General features: G+C 52.2%; 1 protein-coding gene across 2 annotated transcripts in view; it reads right to left on the bottom strand.

Moving 5' to 3' along the window:
- Positions 1-18,345, bottom strand: part of RGS10 (regulator of G protein signaling 10) — a 35,758-nt gene extending 17,413 nt beyond the window's left edge. The window contains exons 1-4 of one of the 2 annotated variants that reach the window (XM_037496362.2): positions 18,233-18,248; positions 12,495-12,684; positions 6,042-6,160; positions 4,788-4,874 (exon numbers count right to left, since the gene is read on the bottom strand). In XM_037496362.2, the coding sequence (XP_037352259.1) occupies positions 4,788-4,874; positions 6,042-6,160; positions 12,495-12,552 (264 nt within the window). In that variant the 5' untranslated portion in view covers positions 12,553-12,684; positions 18,233-18,248. Of the gene's footprint in view, positions 1-4,787; positions 4,875-6,041; positions 6,161-12,494; positions 12,685-18,232 lie in introns of both variants that reach the window. The other variant, XM_037496363.2, reaches the window with a different exon arrangement.
- Positions 18,346-18,705: the final 360 nt, after the last annotated feature.

Raw genomic sequence — 18,705 nt, 5'->3', positions numbered from 1 at the left:
CTGGGAGGCCCGAGTGGGCGCTGTGGTCAGAGGGCAGTGCCCGAGGAAACCAGGACTGTGGACTTGGGAGGCCTGAGACCACGCACCGTGTGCTTGGAGAAGCATTTCAAAGGGCTGCGGCCAGTGTGAAATAAGAAAAGCAGATCACAGTTCAAGGAACAAAATGTAACTGCAGCATCCTCTGTCGCTTGCCAGTGAGCCGTAAGCACTCAAGTTTTAACAATGAAATCGCAGTAGACTGGGATGTAAGTAAGTGAAACCTCGGTTGTAGTAAGAGGAAATGGGTAGATAACATCTAGAAGAGATGAGGTGAGGTGGGAAGGAACAGAGGTGCAGGCGGGCCCAGACTGCACGTGAGCAGCTAAGCCCCAATCCTGTCGGGCCTGGACCCCGGCGAGTGCAAATTCAAAGACAAAGTTCAGAGACGCACAGCCCGAACCAGAAGGCTGGAGGGAATGGGCCTTTCTTACTCCACCCACTTATGAGTGAATATCACAAGAGGATGTGTCGCTTGGAAACATTTAAACGCCTTTTTAAATAAAGAAGATGGTGTTTCAGCCTCTTAGGAAAGTCTTTCAATTAGGATGTCAAAGGCTGTCTTGGTGATGAGCAGAGTGGAGTATAAACAGATGCTGACATGTAAGTCCAGAGCCTAAAACCTACATAACGTTATAAAGCAGTGTTTCTTCACTTAAAAAAAAATTAAAAAATAGTAAAAGAATATCGAACATTCTAAACACACACACACACACACAGACCTAATCTTGAATTAAATGTCAGTGTTAAAAAATTATTTTAAAATAATAAATGCCATAGGCCCCTGCCTGCCCCCCCTGTAACTCTATTAGTTCTTAAATGCTATAAAATGTAAGGTACTTTCATACTTAAATACTGGTTCAAGTTTGTCTCTGCATTATGATTATTAGGAACCTTGTATTACCCCACATTCCCCTGCCCCCACTACTGGTTTGGTTTTTATACATCTGCACAAGCTGTCCGATCCATTTCAATCTTTGCCTCGTAGCAAACAGGCCCTGGATGGATGGATGGATGGGTAAGTGGATATTTTGATGAGTAGGTAGGTGGGTGGATGGATGAATTCAGCCAAAGGATGAGCACTTTGTTGGAGCTTTTTCTAAAGTTTTATAAGACAAATGTTGCCCTGCTTGAGAAGGAAAGTTCCACATGCTAACTCAGCGGCAATGTCATAGAGAAATTTTAAGCCATAAAGAAATTGCAAAGGCGGAGAATGTCTTTGAAGCTGACTGCTGATATGAACACCTGGAAAGTATAACCACCCCTGGAATCCCAACCTGGGAGGGCGGGAGGCATCAACTTCCTAACGCCCCAGCACCACCCCCACCTTAAATGCAGGGTCCAGACACTACCAAAGAGGCTTCCAGGCAGTGAAGCACAGTCCAGGGGCGACAGCGAGGACGTCCGCTCTTACAGCTCCTGCGGACACGAGGCCCAAGGAAGGACCCGGAGGCCGCTCTCAAGTCTCGGCAGCAGCACAGGTGAGGGGAGGCCAGGGCCCGGCCACGGAGGACCCCGGGGGTGCTGACCTGGCTGGAGAGAGCTGCCAGTACTGTGTGCCAGGCACTTGGGTGCAGGGGGGCTGACAGACAACGCCCTCAAACCCCGCAGAGCCTGCACGGCAGAGAGGATGACAGCACCGAAGAGGAAGAGACTGCGAGAGACCGGAGACGCGGGGAGTGCTGCGGACAGAACCGGCAGCGAGTCGGAGTAAAAGAGAGAGAAGCTAAGCCAGCACGGGTGGGAGTCCAAAGACTGGAAGCAAAAGTGGGGTGTCGGGCCTCCCCAGTGGCGCAGCGGTTGGGTGCTGGGTTGCGAAGCTGCCCGCAGCCTCTGCAGCACCGGTTCAATCCCCGGCTGCTCCCCGGCCACCGGAGGAGGGTCCCGCATGGCGCGCAGACCTCTCCTGCCGCCCGCTGCTCCCTCAGCAGTGTACTTCGGTCCTTCTGCCTGCTCTGCTCCCCGCTCTGGCTCTGGTGAATTCTCTCACCCTCCCGCGCTTCTGACTGTACCCAGTGCTTTTATAAACAAACAAATAAATAAATAAATAAAATCTTTAAAAAAAAAAAGTGGGGTGTCAAGGATCCCACAGCTGCCTTAGTTCGCCATAGAGATAAGCCTGCGCAAACCCCCTCCAGGGCCAGATGTGCTGCGAACAGCTCTACTCTGGCCGACTTAGCCCCAGGATGACGCCCTCAGGGCTTTTGTGAATTAGTGACTCCCTGGTTTTACTTCCCCTGCAGCCAGATCAGCTAGAGCGAAGGCCTGGGTCTGAATCCTGGCTGTCTGCACCCAGCCCGGCAGCCGTGGGCGGACTGCTGCTTCCTCTCAAACCACAGCCCCTGTGTCTGGTCTGGAAGGATAGGAACAGTCATGAGACTGTGTGATAACCCTGACTGTGGGCATTGAGGGTCTCACCACAGGGGCCCCCTTCCCAGTCCTGGCTGCATCCAACTCACGGCACCACCAGGTGCCTTCAGGCCAAAGGACACACACCTTCAAGGAGTCAGTTGCTGGGTACTAGGGGTCAGGCCACAGAGGGGCCTGCGGGATTCCAGATCCTCTCTGTGAATGTAGCAGTGCCATCCACACCAAGGCTTTCCAGGGTTCACCCCGGTACCCAGGTTCTCCAGGTTTCACCCCACCTGCCTCCCAGCTTGTGCGCATCAGAGCCGGCCTGCCGTCAAGCACGATGAGCCTCCACCATCGGGTCTTCCTTCAGCAATTCACTCTGGCCTTTCTCCCCACCTGTGGTTCCCCTTCTAGAAACGCCTTCGCACCCCCACCTCCACTTCAGGTGACAGCTTAAAGGCCACTTCCCCTGGGGTCTTCCCAACAGCCTGAGCTCCCACGGCCACACTTCCCATTTCTGTGGCAGGCACACTTGCAAAGTCCTGTGTAACAGCTGGCTTCCCCTCTGATGCAGTCCTAAAGGAAGTGCATCTGTCTTGTCTGTCTCGCCCAGGAGGCCTGGCCCTGAGCAGGCAGGCCCTGCACAAACTGAACTGTAAGACACACCAGTGCTGTGTGGGGGAGCAGGACCAGGAGGCAGCAGAAAGCTGGTTCAAGTCTCAGCTCAGCAACAGGGAGTGGGGAGGTGGACTCAACCTCCTGCCTTCGCAGGGGTGGGCTGGTCCTCGTCTGGCCCTTTGACCCCTACACGCAAAGAGAGAGGACTGGACATCTGTTCGTCTACTGGACCCTGAGCGAGGACCTGGCTGTGAGGCTAGATGAATGGGCTGAACAGCACTCAGGGATGGCTCTCAGGAGGCCTGTTCTGGGTGCTGGACAGAGTAGAACAGTGAGCCCATATTGTAGCTTTCTAAAGCAGGCCCAGTCACCTGCTCGCTCACTTCTCACTGGACTCCGTTCACCACCCGGGAGGCTTGGGCAAAATCACCCAGGGAGGAGAAGCTGGAAGGAAGTAAATGCCAAAGGTCATGGCCAGGATGGCTGTCTAAGCCAAGGGTCATGGCCAGGGTGGCTATCTAAGCCAACCTGGGGTCTTTAAGCAAAAGGGAGCCAATCTTAGAACCCACCCCTGTCCCTACAGAGAGGAAGGCCATGCTGCTTCATCTTGGGGGAAGCATGTCTCAGTGCACAAGAGCCAATGAATAAACCAAAGATGTACGTTTTCCAAGCTGTTGTCAGCAAACATATCGGCTGCCGACGCTGTGGATTCCAGCTCCAGAGACACTCAAAAACTGGCAGCCCACACGCCACATCTGCCCATGGATATGTTTTGCTTGGCAAGCAAGGTTTTACATTTTTAAAAATCAGCTTCAACACTTATAAAATCAGATGGTTTTACATAAAAACCCCAATGTCAGAGTCTCTGGAATAGAAGGTGGTATTGGGCTAAAGATGGGAGATGATGTCTTTGGATGAAAGGTCCCTGGGGACTCTAGGGGCCAGGCTAGGCAAGCAAACACCAAGAAGACGCCCATCAGTGAGCTGTTGGAGGCAGAACCGAGAGCAGGGAAAGCCCAGGCAGCAGCTCACTCCAAAACATTCACAGCCAAAGTCAGCTAAATAACTCCCTACATCTCGAGGCGGCAGGGCAAGCCACAGCCCCCACCACTCCTTATAGCCTCACCCCAAAGTCTCACTCGTGAACACTACTTACTAAGCACTTAGCTCATAACCTCTTGGAAATAACCCAGGCATGGACCTTATTAGCACCCCCAATCCACAGGCCTCCTTCCTCATATTCTCATCCACCTCCTTTTATACCCAATCTTCAGTGGCAGAAAATCCAGCTGTCATGGGGAATTAAAGGATACCTCTTGCAAAGGGTACACAACTACCAGGGAACAATCAGATTCCTGTGTGGGGTGCTGCCAACGTTGGGACTTGTAAAGATACACTGAATAACTGACAAACCATCTGATGCATGTTGTGCTTTTATCCCCACGCAAACTGCTTGTCACTTTACTCCACCCAGACATAATGTCAGCAGTCGAACTCTGGGAGAAGCACCCTCGTAACTTATTCATGAGGAAAAAAATCACATGTAATGAGGAATTTTAAATGACATGCACCATTATTTTTTTTTAAATATCTGTCCATTTAAACAACTCCATTTAAAAATGGATTAAAACACTACAAAATTAGCACTGTTTGATCAATACAAGATATCTAAAGGAAGTTCAAGTCTCTCCCCCAGGTCTACTGTGGATCTGATCTTAAGCAATTTCAAAGTCTATTGGAAAGTCAACAATTATCAAGAAAGCAATTGCAGAGTGGAATACCTGCTTCTTATCCTGCGTTTTCTTAAAATCTTCACATGCTAGCCAAAATAAAACATTTTCTTCACTGAATTCCTTTTTTAAAAATTCCTATGGATAAAGAAAAGGGAAAAGGTCAGTATTCGCCCTCAGAAACATAAAACAAATCACACATTTCCCTTCAAGGACAGTTTTGGCAAAATTTACCAAAGAAGCAAGTTGCCATCAACAGAGACCCAGCCCTGAACGACAGGGAGAGGCTCAAGGTGAATGCTAGGACTTCACATGCATCTGAACGCAATGGCTTTGACATTGTAAGAAAAAGTAAAAACAAAGCAAGAATCTACTCACAAATCTAAGCTGACAATAAATTACCAAAAAGTAAATTAAAGTGGATGATTTATTAGTTCCTTCCAGACAGTGTTTAAACAAAGTACATTCCTCTAAAATCAGATCCATTTTTCTTTAAACAAAAAAAAAAGAAAACATATTACACATGTCTAAAAATGCTGTGATGAAAACGACTTTAAGTTGGAGGTGTGTTTTCTTTCTGCGGATGTTGAGGGGTCATGGGGACAGCTAGCTGTTCTGCTGTGTGCAGACGAGTGTCCTCCCTACAAATCTAGACAGCAGTCCCAGTGGCCCGGAGGCCAGGGATGTTGGTAGCCCTGTCTGCCACCCCCTCCGGGGATGGAAACAGTGACCAGCAGCATCAGGGCTCACCCCAGACTGGCCCAGATGCAAGATCTGGGGCCCAGGCAGACATGGGGCATTCGTGCAATTCACAGGTGGTCCTGCTAACAGACACAGGGGTTTCTGCTGGCCCAAAGGTTATTTCTGGGCAGCTCGACACTTCCCCAGCCATCAGCCCTCCACTTCCCTCCACTTTGCCAAGTTCTCTTGGCAAACTGTGGTCCAGCCTCTTGCTCTGTGGCGGGGCAGACCCAGACCACCCCCTCACAGGTGTGCAGAGCCAGGGGCTCTTCTGAGATCCTGCCAAAGAGCAGACACCTCTTCCCAGCGCCCTCACCTCCTCTGCTCCGACGCTATTAAACCCAGAATGTCTGTGCGTGCCCCTCAAAGCCAATCCTGTGCCCGGAAAGCGTTTCCATCCCAGGGAAGAGGGTCTCACTCTCACACTTGGGTAGTGATTAAGATGGGTCTGCTCCCCCCACCCACCCACCTCTATACACACACACACACACACACACACACACACACACTTCTAAACTTCTTTGCATGTTGCATCAATCCCAAACAACAAGGAAAAAGGCAAACCCTGAATCTTTTCACGCCTTCCGGGTCTTCAAGCAGATTCTCCAGCGAGGCCGCCCACTTGGCTGTGCTCTTGGGGTTCTGGTGGCTGCTGCTGGAGCTCCCATCGCTGTCATGGATATCTGCAGAGCCAGGTTGAGACCATCACTTAGAAACACCCACATGTGAGGGTCACCGTCACTGCCCCTCCCCAGTGCCATCACCGTGGGGTTAATGTATTGAGGTTACGTGCCAGGGTCGCGTCTTGGCACTTGACACAGAGAACTTGCCCTGGTCCTGCCCACCTGACAAGACAGGCGCCACCATTTCCTCCTCCATGTCACAGGTGAAAATACTTGAGGCTCAGTTTTCTTGTCATCTCCCAACACCCCCACAGCCCTCCCACCCACGTGTCCACTGGCCAACGCTCAAGTCTCAGCCCACTGGCCGGGACCGTGACTTAACAACGACCCCTCCCCATCACTCAGTGCACCGTGTCAGCATTACTTCGCTCGAAGGAGCTATGACTGACTCACTAGCCTGAGAACTCCCTACGCCTTTATCTTGTCTCTCCAGCAAGCAGTGCATTGCCTGACGCACCAAGAAACGGGCACCTGGGTGAGGAAAGTGAGGCCCCCTACCCCAGGCCCAAAATTGCAGGAGCATCCCCAAAACTTGGGCATCAAGAGAAATAACATGTTCATATAATATTTTGAAAAGTCAAAATCATTGCCAATATATTCCATAATGAGAAAATATTTCACCTTAAATAAAGACAGGGTGGTTAATAGATTTCCCTCCTATCCAGCTTCCAACATGGCGGCACTGTTTCCGTGTGTAGACTGAATAAGTGAATGACTCTCTCTGGACATCAGCTGCACTCTCTTACTCAAAACACTAAGGCTGTCGGCCTGAGGAGCCTCTCCAGGAGAGGAAGGGGCACAGGGGACACCCACAACACACTCTGGCTACTTGCTGAAAGAGGAAGTGACAATGAGCAAGCTTCACTCTGCAGAATTCTTCCCCTTCCTGGGGTCTAGGGAAAACCAGGGGTGTCACTTTGGAAGGGCCCCGATACAAAACCCAGCATGGCCAACTGAGCGACCATGGGCAAAATTCTTGGGTATAAAATAAAGATAAGCCCCCTATTTTAGGGTTCTGGGAAGACTAAAAAGAGGAAGCTCAGTGGATTCTCAACAAATCATAGTTCCTCTCTCCCCTTCCTTAAAATAATGATCTATGAAGTAAACTATTTTTACAGCCAATGCTATGAAGAAAAGTGTGCTTTGAAGAAAAGTTTTATGCTAGGAGAGAAATAAACTTCATTAAGAAAGTCACCTTAAAAGCAAGTCACCTTAAAAGAATAAATAAAAATGTCTTACAAATATTAATTGCTGCAAAAAAGCTTTTTTTGGAGGAAAGTTATGTCAGAATGCAATGGACTTGAGAGTAACTCAGCGGCTAGAACCTCTCATGGTCTCCCAGGGGTCATGCCCATTTCTGAGGCAGCTGAGACTCCATCTCCAGCATCTGGGAAAACTACCTGGATTTCAGATATTTACTGGCTGACGTGGGCTAAGAAAGCAGAAACCCAGAGGAGGCCCGTTTCTCTGGGCACTGGTCCTTGAGCACATAAGGAAGTATCTGCGCCAAGTCCATTCCTTTAATCGAGATGCAAACTCGCTCGAACACATCACAAATGGACCTGATGCGTCTCTAAAGTGCATCTTTAGTTCATGGATATTAAATTAATCCTCTGCCCTCTTTGCAAATGCTGGAATGGCAAGCTTCTGAACACTGGGTTTCTTCCCAACCAAGTATAAATCAAATTAAAAGATCATTATTATAAGAAATTTCGGCAACAGGGCTCATTCTGTCAAGCATTTCACTAATTTACTCTTCTGTTCTTTACCCAGCGAATATAGTTTGACAGTCGACTCCATTTCCCCGGCAGAACTTCACTTAAGTAAATAAATAAAGAGACCCAAGTTCACTGTTCCAGGAACAGTCTTAGGCAGCTGCAAATTTCTCCTGCCACAGAAGAGGGATGCGGCCATAAGTTTTCAACCTTGGTCTGAAAGGATTCCAAAACTCTTGACATTCTTCTCAGTAATAAGCCAAACCACATTTGGGGTTTCACCGCCACACTGTCTTGCAAATCAATATACGGGGTGGATTCCCATTTAGCCCAAAGAGTGCACTGGCTATGCAGAGCTTCTAGTAAACTGAGAGATAAGCTAGCTGGGCCCACCTTAGACCATGGCTACCTCCCTCCTAGAACTATACTCCTCTAATCAGTTTGCAGATTTTTAAAAAAAGATTTATTTATTTATTCATACAAGAGCTGGGGTACAGGCCAGAGGTGTGTGTGTGGGGGGGGGGGTGACAGGATTCACCAGAGACAGAGTAGGAAACAGAACAGGCAGATTGACTGAAATACACTGCTGAGGGGAGCAGCGGGCATGTCAGGAGAGGTCTGCTGCGCCGTGTGGGTAGCTCCCTGGGCGGCTGGGGATCGAACTTGTGCTGCAGAGACTGTGGACAGCTTCATAGGTTGTGTCTTAACCCCTTGTGTACCAGGGAGGCCCCCCTTATTTTATAGACTGGAAAGTAAAAATCCAAGGTGATCTAGCCAGCTAAGGGACTACTGGATGGATAGAGTGTTTCAACCTACAGCGAGGGCGACTGGCTCTATCAGGACACCCCCACGAACCCCAGGGTGCCTTGGAAACCCTGAAATCTAATGGGTCCTTCTTTCCTCGGCTACTACTTCCTTTCCAGAAAAAGTAATGAAATACCTTTTTGGCTGACGAGATAATGAAATGCCTTTCCAGAAGGGCACTGAATTTCCAGGGCTGGCTCAAAAAGCACAGCAAGACCCAGCTCCTCTCCAAAGTCACAGTTAAATGGTTTTCTGGATTTGGTGCCCTGGATACACAGAAATTCCTTCCTGCCTTTTGGCCCACCTTCTGCCCCAACAGTCCCAACTTAAAAATCCTCTCCCCAAGCTCTAGCAGGTCTTTCACTTTTCTCAGTGAATGGGTTTGCCCAAGACCTCCTAATTGTCTCTCCATTTTGATGAAGACTTTTGGCCATGCATGCATTTTTTTCTTAATCCTTCATAATTGGCATCAATATAGACAGACAGATCCGGCAGGAGCAGCGTTTACAAACTCCCTTCTTAATGGTATCTCTCTTTTCCAGGTCATTATCCCAAGCTTGCAATGAGACAGAGCAGAGGTCCACTCCATTTGGCTTTGGCCTAGAGATTACCCTGGAACTGGAGGCATTTTCATCACTCAGGAAACATCCACTATTTTCTGATGCATCTAAGTAAGGGCTTCCCAAATCATCTCAGCTGACTTTAAATGTCACAATCAATCCAATAATGTATTGGAGAAAGGAATAGCCTTTCTCCATAGCAAGCAGGTTTACTTCTGAACATAAGTACTTGGAGCAAAACAATCCAATGCTTTTATATCCTTTTTCACTGATGTGTCCATTTTCGATGGATTGCATGAGAAAAAAAGTAAGTCCACAATGCACAGTTTTTTTAAAAAAGTTTAAACATATTTTTCTAGGAGCTTCAAGATCGCTCAAGTGAGCAAGGGAGTGTTGGGGATGATATTTGTTTGTTTCCATCCTGTCCAGCTCTGTTCACTTCTTTGCTGGTGTTCAGTTCAACTGTAAAACATTTTTGCCATAAAAAAAAAAAATGTTTGACCTCCTGGTCTCTTTAAAGAACTTTAGATCTTCATATTTTTTCGGGCATAATACTTATTTTTCAGTAAACTTATCTTCAATAGATCTGTCATTAGCTAAAGTATCAGTTAATCCTTGGCGTTTCCAGCGTGCTGGGTTCTATTCTAGCTTTTACTTGAGTTAAATCATTTAGTTCTCACAAAAGTCTCTGGTGTGGGTAATATCATGCCCCCTTCACAGATGAGGAAACTGAGGCACAGTAACCTACAGGGACCCTGTCAGGGAGCAAACAGGGACCCATGTCCTGGCAGCCCCGCTCCAGAGCTCAGGGTCTTGACTATGAGGCAGCACAACCACCTTTATTTTTGATAGCTGCCCATCTTCATACTTACAAAGGCCACAACGCAAGGCCTTGAGAACGACAACCATCTCGCCAAGGGAAAAGACTGAGAACACAAGGTAGGAGTCCAATTCCAGGCAGACCAAAGCCTCGCATGCCGGCCAGGGTCAGCCAGGCTGCAAGGAACGCACACACACCTCACACTTTCATTCAGGCCGCTCTGACTTCAGGAAAAGCCATTATTTCAAAGATGGGGGCAGCCTCCCGGTGCAGATGGCGGAGTCTGGTTGCTTCAGCACAGTGTAATGTATTATTTATAGAGGCTATGATGTCATATCTATCAGAGACCTTCTCCAGACATCAATTCCTCGGAAATCCATACTCAAAAGGCATCTGCAACACTCATCAGAACTGAATGCCTACAGCTTGGTGGCTGCTGTTCCTCCCTGGGGCCTGTGCAGCCTCCAGCGAGGCCACTTCCCCCGTCACGCAGTATTTGATTGTAATTCCTAAAGCATACGGTTGTATGAACAATCAGCAAATCATTAAATTGGGGGGTTAAATAAGGAAAAAATTTTAATGATATATATTTTTCATTTTGGAAATCTTTTTAATCCATTTATTACTGTTTTGTTTTTTTTTTTTTAAGATATATTTATTTATTTATACAAGCACTGGGTACAGTCAGAAGCGCAGGAGGGTGAGAGAATTCACCAGAGCCAGAGCGGGGAGCAGAGCAGGCAGAAGGACCGAAGTACACTGCTGAGGGGAGCAGCGGGCGGCAGGAGAGGTCTGCGCGCCATGCGGGACCCTCCTCCGGTGGCCGGGGAGCAGGTGGGGATCGAACCAGCGCTGCAGAGGCCGCGGGCAGCTTCGCAACCCAGCGCTCAACCGCTGCGCCACCGGGGAGGCCCTATTATTGTATTTTTTAACAAATAGCTACAGGGACAAGGGGCTTAGGGGGAAGAAGGGAGGCCCCTCCAACCCTCTCCACCTACCCCCCTTAATAATAATAATAATATATTTTGGCACCTCCCTGGTGATCAAGGGGCTCTCAGCACTATCACCGCTAAGACCTGAGTTGGCTACCCAGCCAGAGAGCTGACCTCCCCTGTCTCGCCCGCGGCTCCCCTCAGCAGTGGATTTCTGGGGATCTGCCTATTCTGCTCCCCACTCTCTCTGGTGAATCCTCTCACCTCCTGCACCTCTGGCCTACACCTAAGTTCTTCTACACAAAAATAATATTTTTAATTAATCAATTAAAAAATAATAATAAATTTTGGTAATATTTTGAGTCCAGCCTCCTCAACACCAGAACCAACTTATACCCTCAAAGTACTTATACACTAAGTACCCCCAAATTCATAGCATTTTAGAGGGGAACAGGTAAACATTCAAGCCCCAGAAAAGGCAGAAATGTTACCCCTAAATTCTAAAGTGGTTTCTCACACACACATACACACACGCACGCACATGCTCACGCACACACTCACATACACACTCACACACACCAGGCTGACTGCTTTAGAATACTCAAGGAAAACACATACACCACAAAATTTATCTAAAACCTCCTGTCACCTGCGCCACATCGAGCATAGTACATTTTTTAAAAAGTCATCCCAAGTTAGCAGCAGAGTCAGTTTGTTACAACGGATGATCTAGGCAAGGCTCAGGAGACACTGGGATCATGGAAACCCTCTCGAGAAACATGACTTAAGAGTTCATGGGGGCCTCCCCGGTGGCACAGCGGTTGAGCGCTGGGTTGCAAAGCTGCCTGCGGCCTCTACGGCGCCAGTTCGATCCCCAGCTGCTCCCCGGCCACCGGAGGAGGGTCCCGCATGGCGCGCAGACCTCTCCTGCCGCCCGCTGCTCCCCTCAGCAGTGTACTTCGGTCCTTCTGCCTGCTCTGCTCCCTGCTCTGGCTCTGGTGAATTCTCTCACCCTCCCGCGCTTCTGACTGTGCCCAGTGCTTGTATAAACAAACAAACAAACAAGCAAATAAATAAATCATAAATAAATAAAAATACATGCCTCCTTAAAAAAAAAAAAAAGAATTCATGGGCTTTCTGAGGTCACCACCCTCTGGGCAAGCTGTCCCCTTGTGGAGAGACTGGCATGAACTGCAATCAGCAGAAAACAGCAATAAAAATGAAAATGCTTTAAAAGAATCATCATAATAAGTAATCACAATAATAGCAAACATCAAAGACCAACAAGCCACAGAGGGTTGGCTTGGCTCAGAAACTTGATCACTATATTTTCACACGAGGTCTGAGGCCTCCAAGCAAGCCAGGTGCTCACTCACAGGGGCTTCTGGGGTCCCCTGTACCAGGGTGTCTGCATAGGACACTCCCCCAACCCCTACCCATCCCCTCACCCCGAGCCGGGGGAAGCCGAGGATATCTCCCGAAGCTGCAGGGGCCACTCCTTACGTTCCGCGCTGTGGGATCCACTTGGGGAGTTCCACGCAGCCCCTGAATTCGCTGCCATCTCAGAGACACTCAGCTCAAGACAGGCTGGGGGCTGCGGGGCTCCCAAGCACTCTTGTGTCCGAAGGAAAAACAAGCCTCAACATCCTCTTTTGAGTGGACTAAGCAACAGATGGCCACTGGTTTCCAGTTTCTATCAGAAGGAAGGAAATAAGAACACCGAGCTGTTACTTGTGACCTCCCTAGAATCCTCAATTTCTCGGCACAGGCGCCCCCCCAAAGAAGATTACTCAGGAACCCTGGCCTGGGGGTGAAAATGAAGACCGGGAGTCGCCACACTTCCATGGGGACCGGCAGCCACACATCAACGCGCCCCCACTCCCTGACCCCTCTCTCGAGGCAAACAAGCGACTCTCCTGTCGGGGCTCAGCCAGCCCCACGGCGCTGCTGGAGTAGGAGCTGGGTCTTCCCGGGGCCCGCCACCGTCTCCATGCACACGCATCTTGCTGTATTGCAGTGTGCAAACCTTGCACTTTTTTTTGTAAATTGAAGGTTTGTGGCCACCCTACACCCAGCCAGTCTACTGGAGCTGCTTCCCATCAACACATGCTCACCTCGTGTTGCTGCATCTCATTTAACTGAGGTGTGTGCACATGTTTAGACACCACGCCATTGCACACTTAATCCTCTCCAGTACAGCTGAAACATAAAATTCAGACTGCACTGGGGAAACAAGACACTTGTACAGCTTGGGGACCCCCCACCATGTCTCCGAGGGACGCCATGCGGACAGGGTGGGGACAGAGGGCACAGCCACGAGAAGAGCTGGCACCGCGGGCGCATGCGCTGCCTCCCATCTCGGCTTCATGACAACCCTGGAGCTCAGCCCCACTGGTCCGCTTTACAGATGAGGAAACGGAGGCACTGAGAGGTGAAATCACTTGCTCGGAAGGCGGGAGCAAAGAGTAGGCCAGGAGCTGGGATTCCACCTGAGGTGGTGGCTGCAAAGCCTGGAGGGGGACGGGCAGCAACAGACTGAAAAAGCAGAAAGAGGGCCGCTTTCTCACGGAACTTGACATTAATTGAGGAGACGAGAGCAGGACTTCCCAGATGGCCCTCTGCCCACCGTGCCCCCGGCTGGCAGACGGTCGTCTGTGGCCCGTGGAGAACCGAGATCAGGATGAGGAAGTGTTGATGGAGTGGGCTGTGCTGGTGGAGCAAGGACACGAGAAAGAAAAAATCCTGGGACTTTCTTGGGCAGGTGAACTGAATTTTTTACATGGTAGAAAAGTCTAGAATTACAAAGGGAGCCCATGGAAAGGTGTACCTCTCACCTCTGTGTACCTCTCACCCCCACGTCCAGGCCTCTCCCCCAAAACGGCACCTCCTAGATGATGTGTTTTGGGACAATGCCTCCCTGGAGATGATGAGCTCCTTCCGATTCAGGGAATTAAAACAGCCTTTCCCTGGAGGAATGATAAGGAGAGTGGGGTGGTGCTGCTTCTTCAACATCCTGACTGGAGAGCGGAGGAGAGGGAAAAGGGGGGGCAGCGGGTGGGGAGGGGGGAGCCAGAGTGGCTCCATATTCATTCTCTAAATAAGTGAACGGGATGGCCAGGGCCGCAGGGGCACGGAGCCCCCAGCTGCAGGCAGCTCTCACTTGGGTTCTGTGCCTTGCTCCCGTGAAGTGGGGGGCTCCAGGCCAGTCGCTGCCCCTCGGCGGCCAGGGAGAGAGGAAATGGACAGGCGGCCTTACAGGCGGGGAGGACAGAGGCTGCAAAGAGGGAGCGAAGAGGCACAGAGGTGGGAATACCAGCCTCCTCTCCCGCCCAGCTCGGGCCCCCAAGACTGCATCGGTGGAGCAGTGGGGGAGTAGGACTGGGAGCAAAGGCAGGCCAGATCAGGGGTCCCTGAGCACCCCACCAAGGGGACAGCAAAGCTGACCGACAGGTACTCGGCAAGGCCCTTGGGAGAAGGGAACTTGCTTGGAAGGGAAATGTGTCCCCCAGAAGCCTGCAGGGGACTGTTTCACTTGAGGGGAAGCCTCCCGACAGCTCTTATCAAGCAGGAGCCGCTGCTGTTGCCTGTCCCCCCACTCTGCAGCCCTCACTGCCACCCCCAGGCTTCTGCAGTGGGGAGCTATCAGGGGGAAGCAGAAGAAACTGGTGAGAGTAAATTTAGTACAATTTAAACAGCAAGTTCACTGAGGCCCGCACCAGGGGCCAAAGGGATTACTCACCCCTGGGAGGGAAGTGACTCCCTTCACCCAGGAAGCCCGAGGACATGGCCCAATCAGGCACCTGCCACAGTTCCCAAAATGTCTAACAGTAAGGGAAAGAGAGATGAGTCCAAACAGAAAGTTGGTGAAGGCAAATGAAGCCCCTGCGGCACCTCACACCCACCGCCTGTCGGCTGCTCGGGGTGGGCGACCCAGATCTGGGCCGACACCAGAGACCCGACCTCTCTGGCCCAGCTCCGCCTCACTGCACCCACAGGCCAGGGGAGAAGGGGTGGTTAAAACAATGACATTCAATGGATAGGCAGACTGTCAGCTTTAAATAAAAAACCTAAGCCCAGCAATAAATCTGAAACTGGTCCCAAGGTTTAATGGGATAACGGGTAACAGGCCTGGGGGGGGGGGTTCTGTGGCCAGGATGGGGATTCCCCTAGCAGGTCACCCTCTGTATGGTGGGGTGGAAGGCTGCGGCTTTGGCTTCTCTTTTCAGGTGAGCAGCACCCCAGTTACTCTCAACAGTGCAAACTGGGGGTGGGGGATGGAGTGAGGCAGAGGATAGAAGCCTCCAGGGGTCCTCACACTTCAGAGCATAAGAATCAACTAGTGGGGGCCTCCCTGGTGGCACAAGGGGTTGAGCACAGCTCTATGAAGCAATCTGCAACCTCTGCAGCACGAGTTCGATCCCCGGCCAGCCAGGGAGGTACCCACATGGCGCAGCAGACCTCTCCTGTCTTGCCTGCTGCTCCCCTCAGCAGTGTATTTCAGTCAGTCTGCCTGTTCTGTTCCCCACTTTGTCTCTGGTGAATCCTCTCACCACCACCACCACCACCACCACCACACCTCTGGCCTGTATCCCAGTTCTTGTATGCATCAATAAATAAATCTTTAAAAAAACAACAACAACAAAGACTCAACGAGTGGGCTTGCTGAAAATGCAGCCCCTTTTGTCCCCACTTTCAGTCCCCAAGGCTGAGTCAATGGATCTGGGGTGTGGTCTGTACAGCAGCATTTTATGAAGACCCTGCCCAGCCCCATCCAGCAATTCCTGCACACACTGGAGACACCTCAGAAAGGAGACTAAGGGAATCCCATTTTAAACCCTAGAGTTAGAGGTTAGGAACCCCAACCCCTCAGTTTGAAGACGCTGCAGTGAGACAGTGCCATAATGCAGAAAGGTCTACAGTAGAAGGCGCTGAGGAGGGGGGCCTGCAGCCAGGTCCAAATCAGGGGTCCAGTAGCAGTGGATCCACTTTGGGGGGCCTAGAGTTTATACAATTTGGAGATCCTCTTCAAGAAAAATAATTGAAAATTACAACAAAAAACCCACCCAAATTCAGTACAGGGGTCCGAGGATCATCTGGCCAGCTTGCCAGGGGCGCTGCCTCAGGTCCACACCCCCTCCCACTTGGCTCCTTCTGCTCCACTGCTGGGTGGTGACAGCGAACTGGCAGAGGCTCATTTGACCCCCATCAGGAAGGCAAACTTTAAACCTAAAAATCCTAAGGAAATCAGGCTCTTGCAGGCCAGGCACCCACAAACAGCCCATGCTGTCCAGCTACTCCCCCATCTATCAGCAACCTCGACCCCTTTCACGAGGCTAAAATCTGCTGCCTTGAAAGAGGTGCTTTCCACTGGTGTCCCCTAAATGGCCCCAATCTTTCTGGGATGCCACCTGCCCAAAAACAGCAGCACATCCAGACCATGGAAGTCCCACCATTCAGTGGTGCTATTTGGAAGACTTCAACCCCAAAATGATCCAAAGTGATGACTAACTCTGCAGCGACTCTATTACAGGAAGAGGGGAAAGCTAACAGCTCATCACTATCACCCGCTTATTATGTGTCAGGCGCTGCGCTAGGAACTCCACTGTGTTCCCAGGAATTCAGTCCCATAACTCTTTGAACCCCAATTTACAGATGGGAAAATGGACACAGAGGTGTGCTGGTAAACCAGCTTGGGTGGCAGGGTGGAGCTTGATTTTTAACACTTGCTGATTTCTGGGGTGCAGTGGTAGCTCATTTCAACCTACCTATGGTTCAGCGGCCACCTCCCAAGTATCCTGATAATTTAGCAACTTGCCCAAGGCAATATTAAAGTCTGAGTGGGAACCAGTTTAACTCCAGAATCAAGGCTCTGACCACTGCTGCACAAGCCCAGGATCCCCCACAATAGGGAACAACTAAACTAACACCCCAAGGCAATTCTCTGACTCACAGGCTAAGCACTGAGAGGTTTACATGACCACAGTGTCACATGACACTAATATCAGCCCGTGACAATAACTCTGTGAAGATCCACTTTACTAGGACTGAAACCTTACTTTATTAGGATTGCCCTGAGTATTAAACGTGACGATTAGCATAATTTTATGGATGGGAAACCAGCTCCAATGAAGAGCTCAAGGGGGGGGGGGCTACTGTTACTCCCACTTTGCAGCCTGTACCCCACCCAGAACAGGGAGTACGGTGGGCTTCCCACCAGCCAGTCTGGTTCCAGTGCATTTTCCTCACCAGTGCCCTCATAAAATGCAGCATTACATGCAGATGGGGGAGAGGGAGCCCTACTTGCTGACTCTCCCTGCTACGCAGAAGTGGATCTTGAGGAGGCAGGAGGCCGGGAAGCCCCTGCACTCCCGAGCCAAGCAAACCTGGGTTGCAAAGATTCTCCATCACCTACTTCAGTGTGACTTGATTGAGCAAGTCACCTAAGTGCCTCTGGCTGCAGTTCCCTCCTTTGTAAAGTGCCCCTTGGCGGGTCCGTCCCCCAGGGGAGCGGCCTCCCGGGACGGGCGAGCGCAGCCCCACATGGAGAGCGCGAGGGCTTGGCCTTGGCGTGACCGACAAAGGGCGCGGTGCCCGGGTCAGGGGCACGGTGTCATCTTCCCCGTGGGTCTGTCAAGCTGTCCCGAACCGTGGCTCGGGCTGGTCCAGAGTGGCGGTCCGGCCCAAGCCGGGGTGATGTCCGCGCGTCCCGGCGCTGGCCACCGATGCGCCCGTGCCCATCCCGGGGTCTCCCCTCGTCGTGGCCCCACATTTGGGCTCCGTGGGGCCGAACCGAAGGTGCCGGTCAGCCCCGGCCGGGCTCCCCAGCAGAGCGCCCGGGTCGCGCCTGGCACCCACGCCCGCGGCGGCGGCAGAAGCTTCCAGAAGGGGGGAGCTCGCGGGACCTTCTGCTTTCAGAATCTCGGGCCCCTACTCTCTCCGAAGTTCGGAGGCGTTTTGGATCTCCTTTTCCGCCCACACCACCACTCAAAAGAAAACTGCTGCTGTTCCCTCTTTCGGGCAAACTTCCTCTCCCGGGCGCCCCTCGGGGCTCCGCGCCCCCGCGCGCAGGGACCGCAGGAGCGGGGCGCGCGGCCGAGAGGGGCGCGGGGCCCCGTCGGGGCGGCAGCGCCCGGCCGCGCCCGAGCCGGCGGGAGGGAGATGGGGGGGGGGCAGCGCCCGCCGGGCGGCTCCTCGGGCCTGCGGGGCGCCCGGACCCCCAGCCGGCCCCGCGCGCGCCTTACCTGACGGCGGCCGCTTCCTGCTCAGGCGGCTCACGGCGCGGTTGAACATCGCGCGGCCCGGAGGAAGGAGCGGAGCCCGGGCGGCTGCGGAGCCCGGCGGGGCGCGGAGGAGGCCGGCGGGGGAGGAGCCGGCTCGGCGCCGCCCCGCGCGCCCGGCCCCCGCCCCGCGCCCCCTCCCCGCCCCGCCGCGTGGCGCGCTCGGGGCGCCCTGCCCGCCCCAAGTGGGGCCCCGCGGTGCCGCCCCGCGGCCCCCAAAGCCGGCCCCGCCCCGCCCCCGGGACGCGCGCTCGCAGGGAGGGATCCCGCGCCGCCCCCCAGCCGGCAGCCCCAAGGGGCTCTCGGAGAGGCAGCCCCGGCCGGCCTCGCCCCGCCCGCCCCGGCGCCCGCGGCCCTGGCTCTCCAGCCCTCGTCCCCCGCGCGAGCCGCGCTCGGTCCCGCCGGCACAGCGCGCCTTGCCGCTCCCGGCGCCCTCG

Source organism: Talpa occidentalis, unplaced genomic scaffold, assembly GCF_014898055.3.
Source record: "Talpa occidentalis isolate TD23 unplaced genomic scaffold, MPIMG_talOcc4v2.1 talOcc4.8, whole genome shotgun sequence".
NCBI classification, from domain to species: domain Eukaryota; kingdom Metazoa; phylum Chordata; class Mammalia; order Eulipotyphla; family Talpidae; genus Talpa; species Talpa occidentalis.
This window is presented reverse-complemented; position numbering and strand designations above follow the sequence as displayed.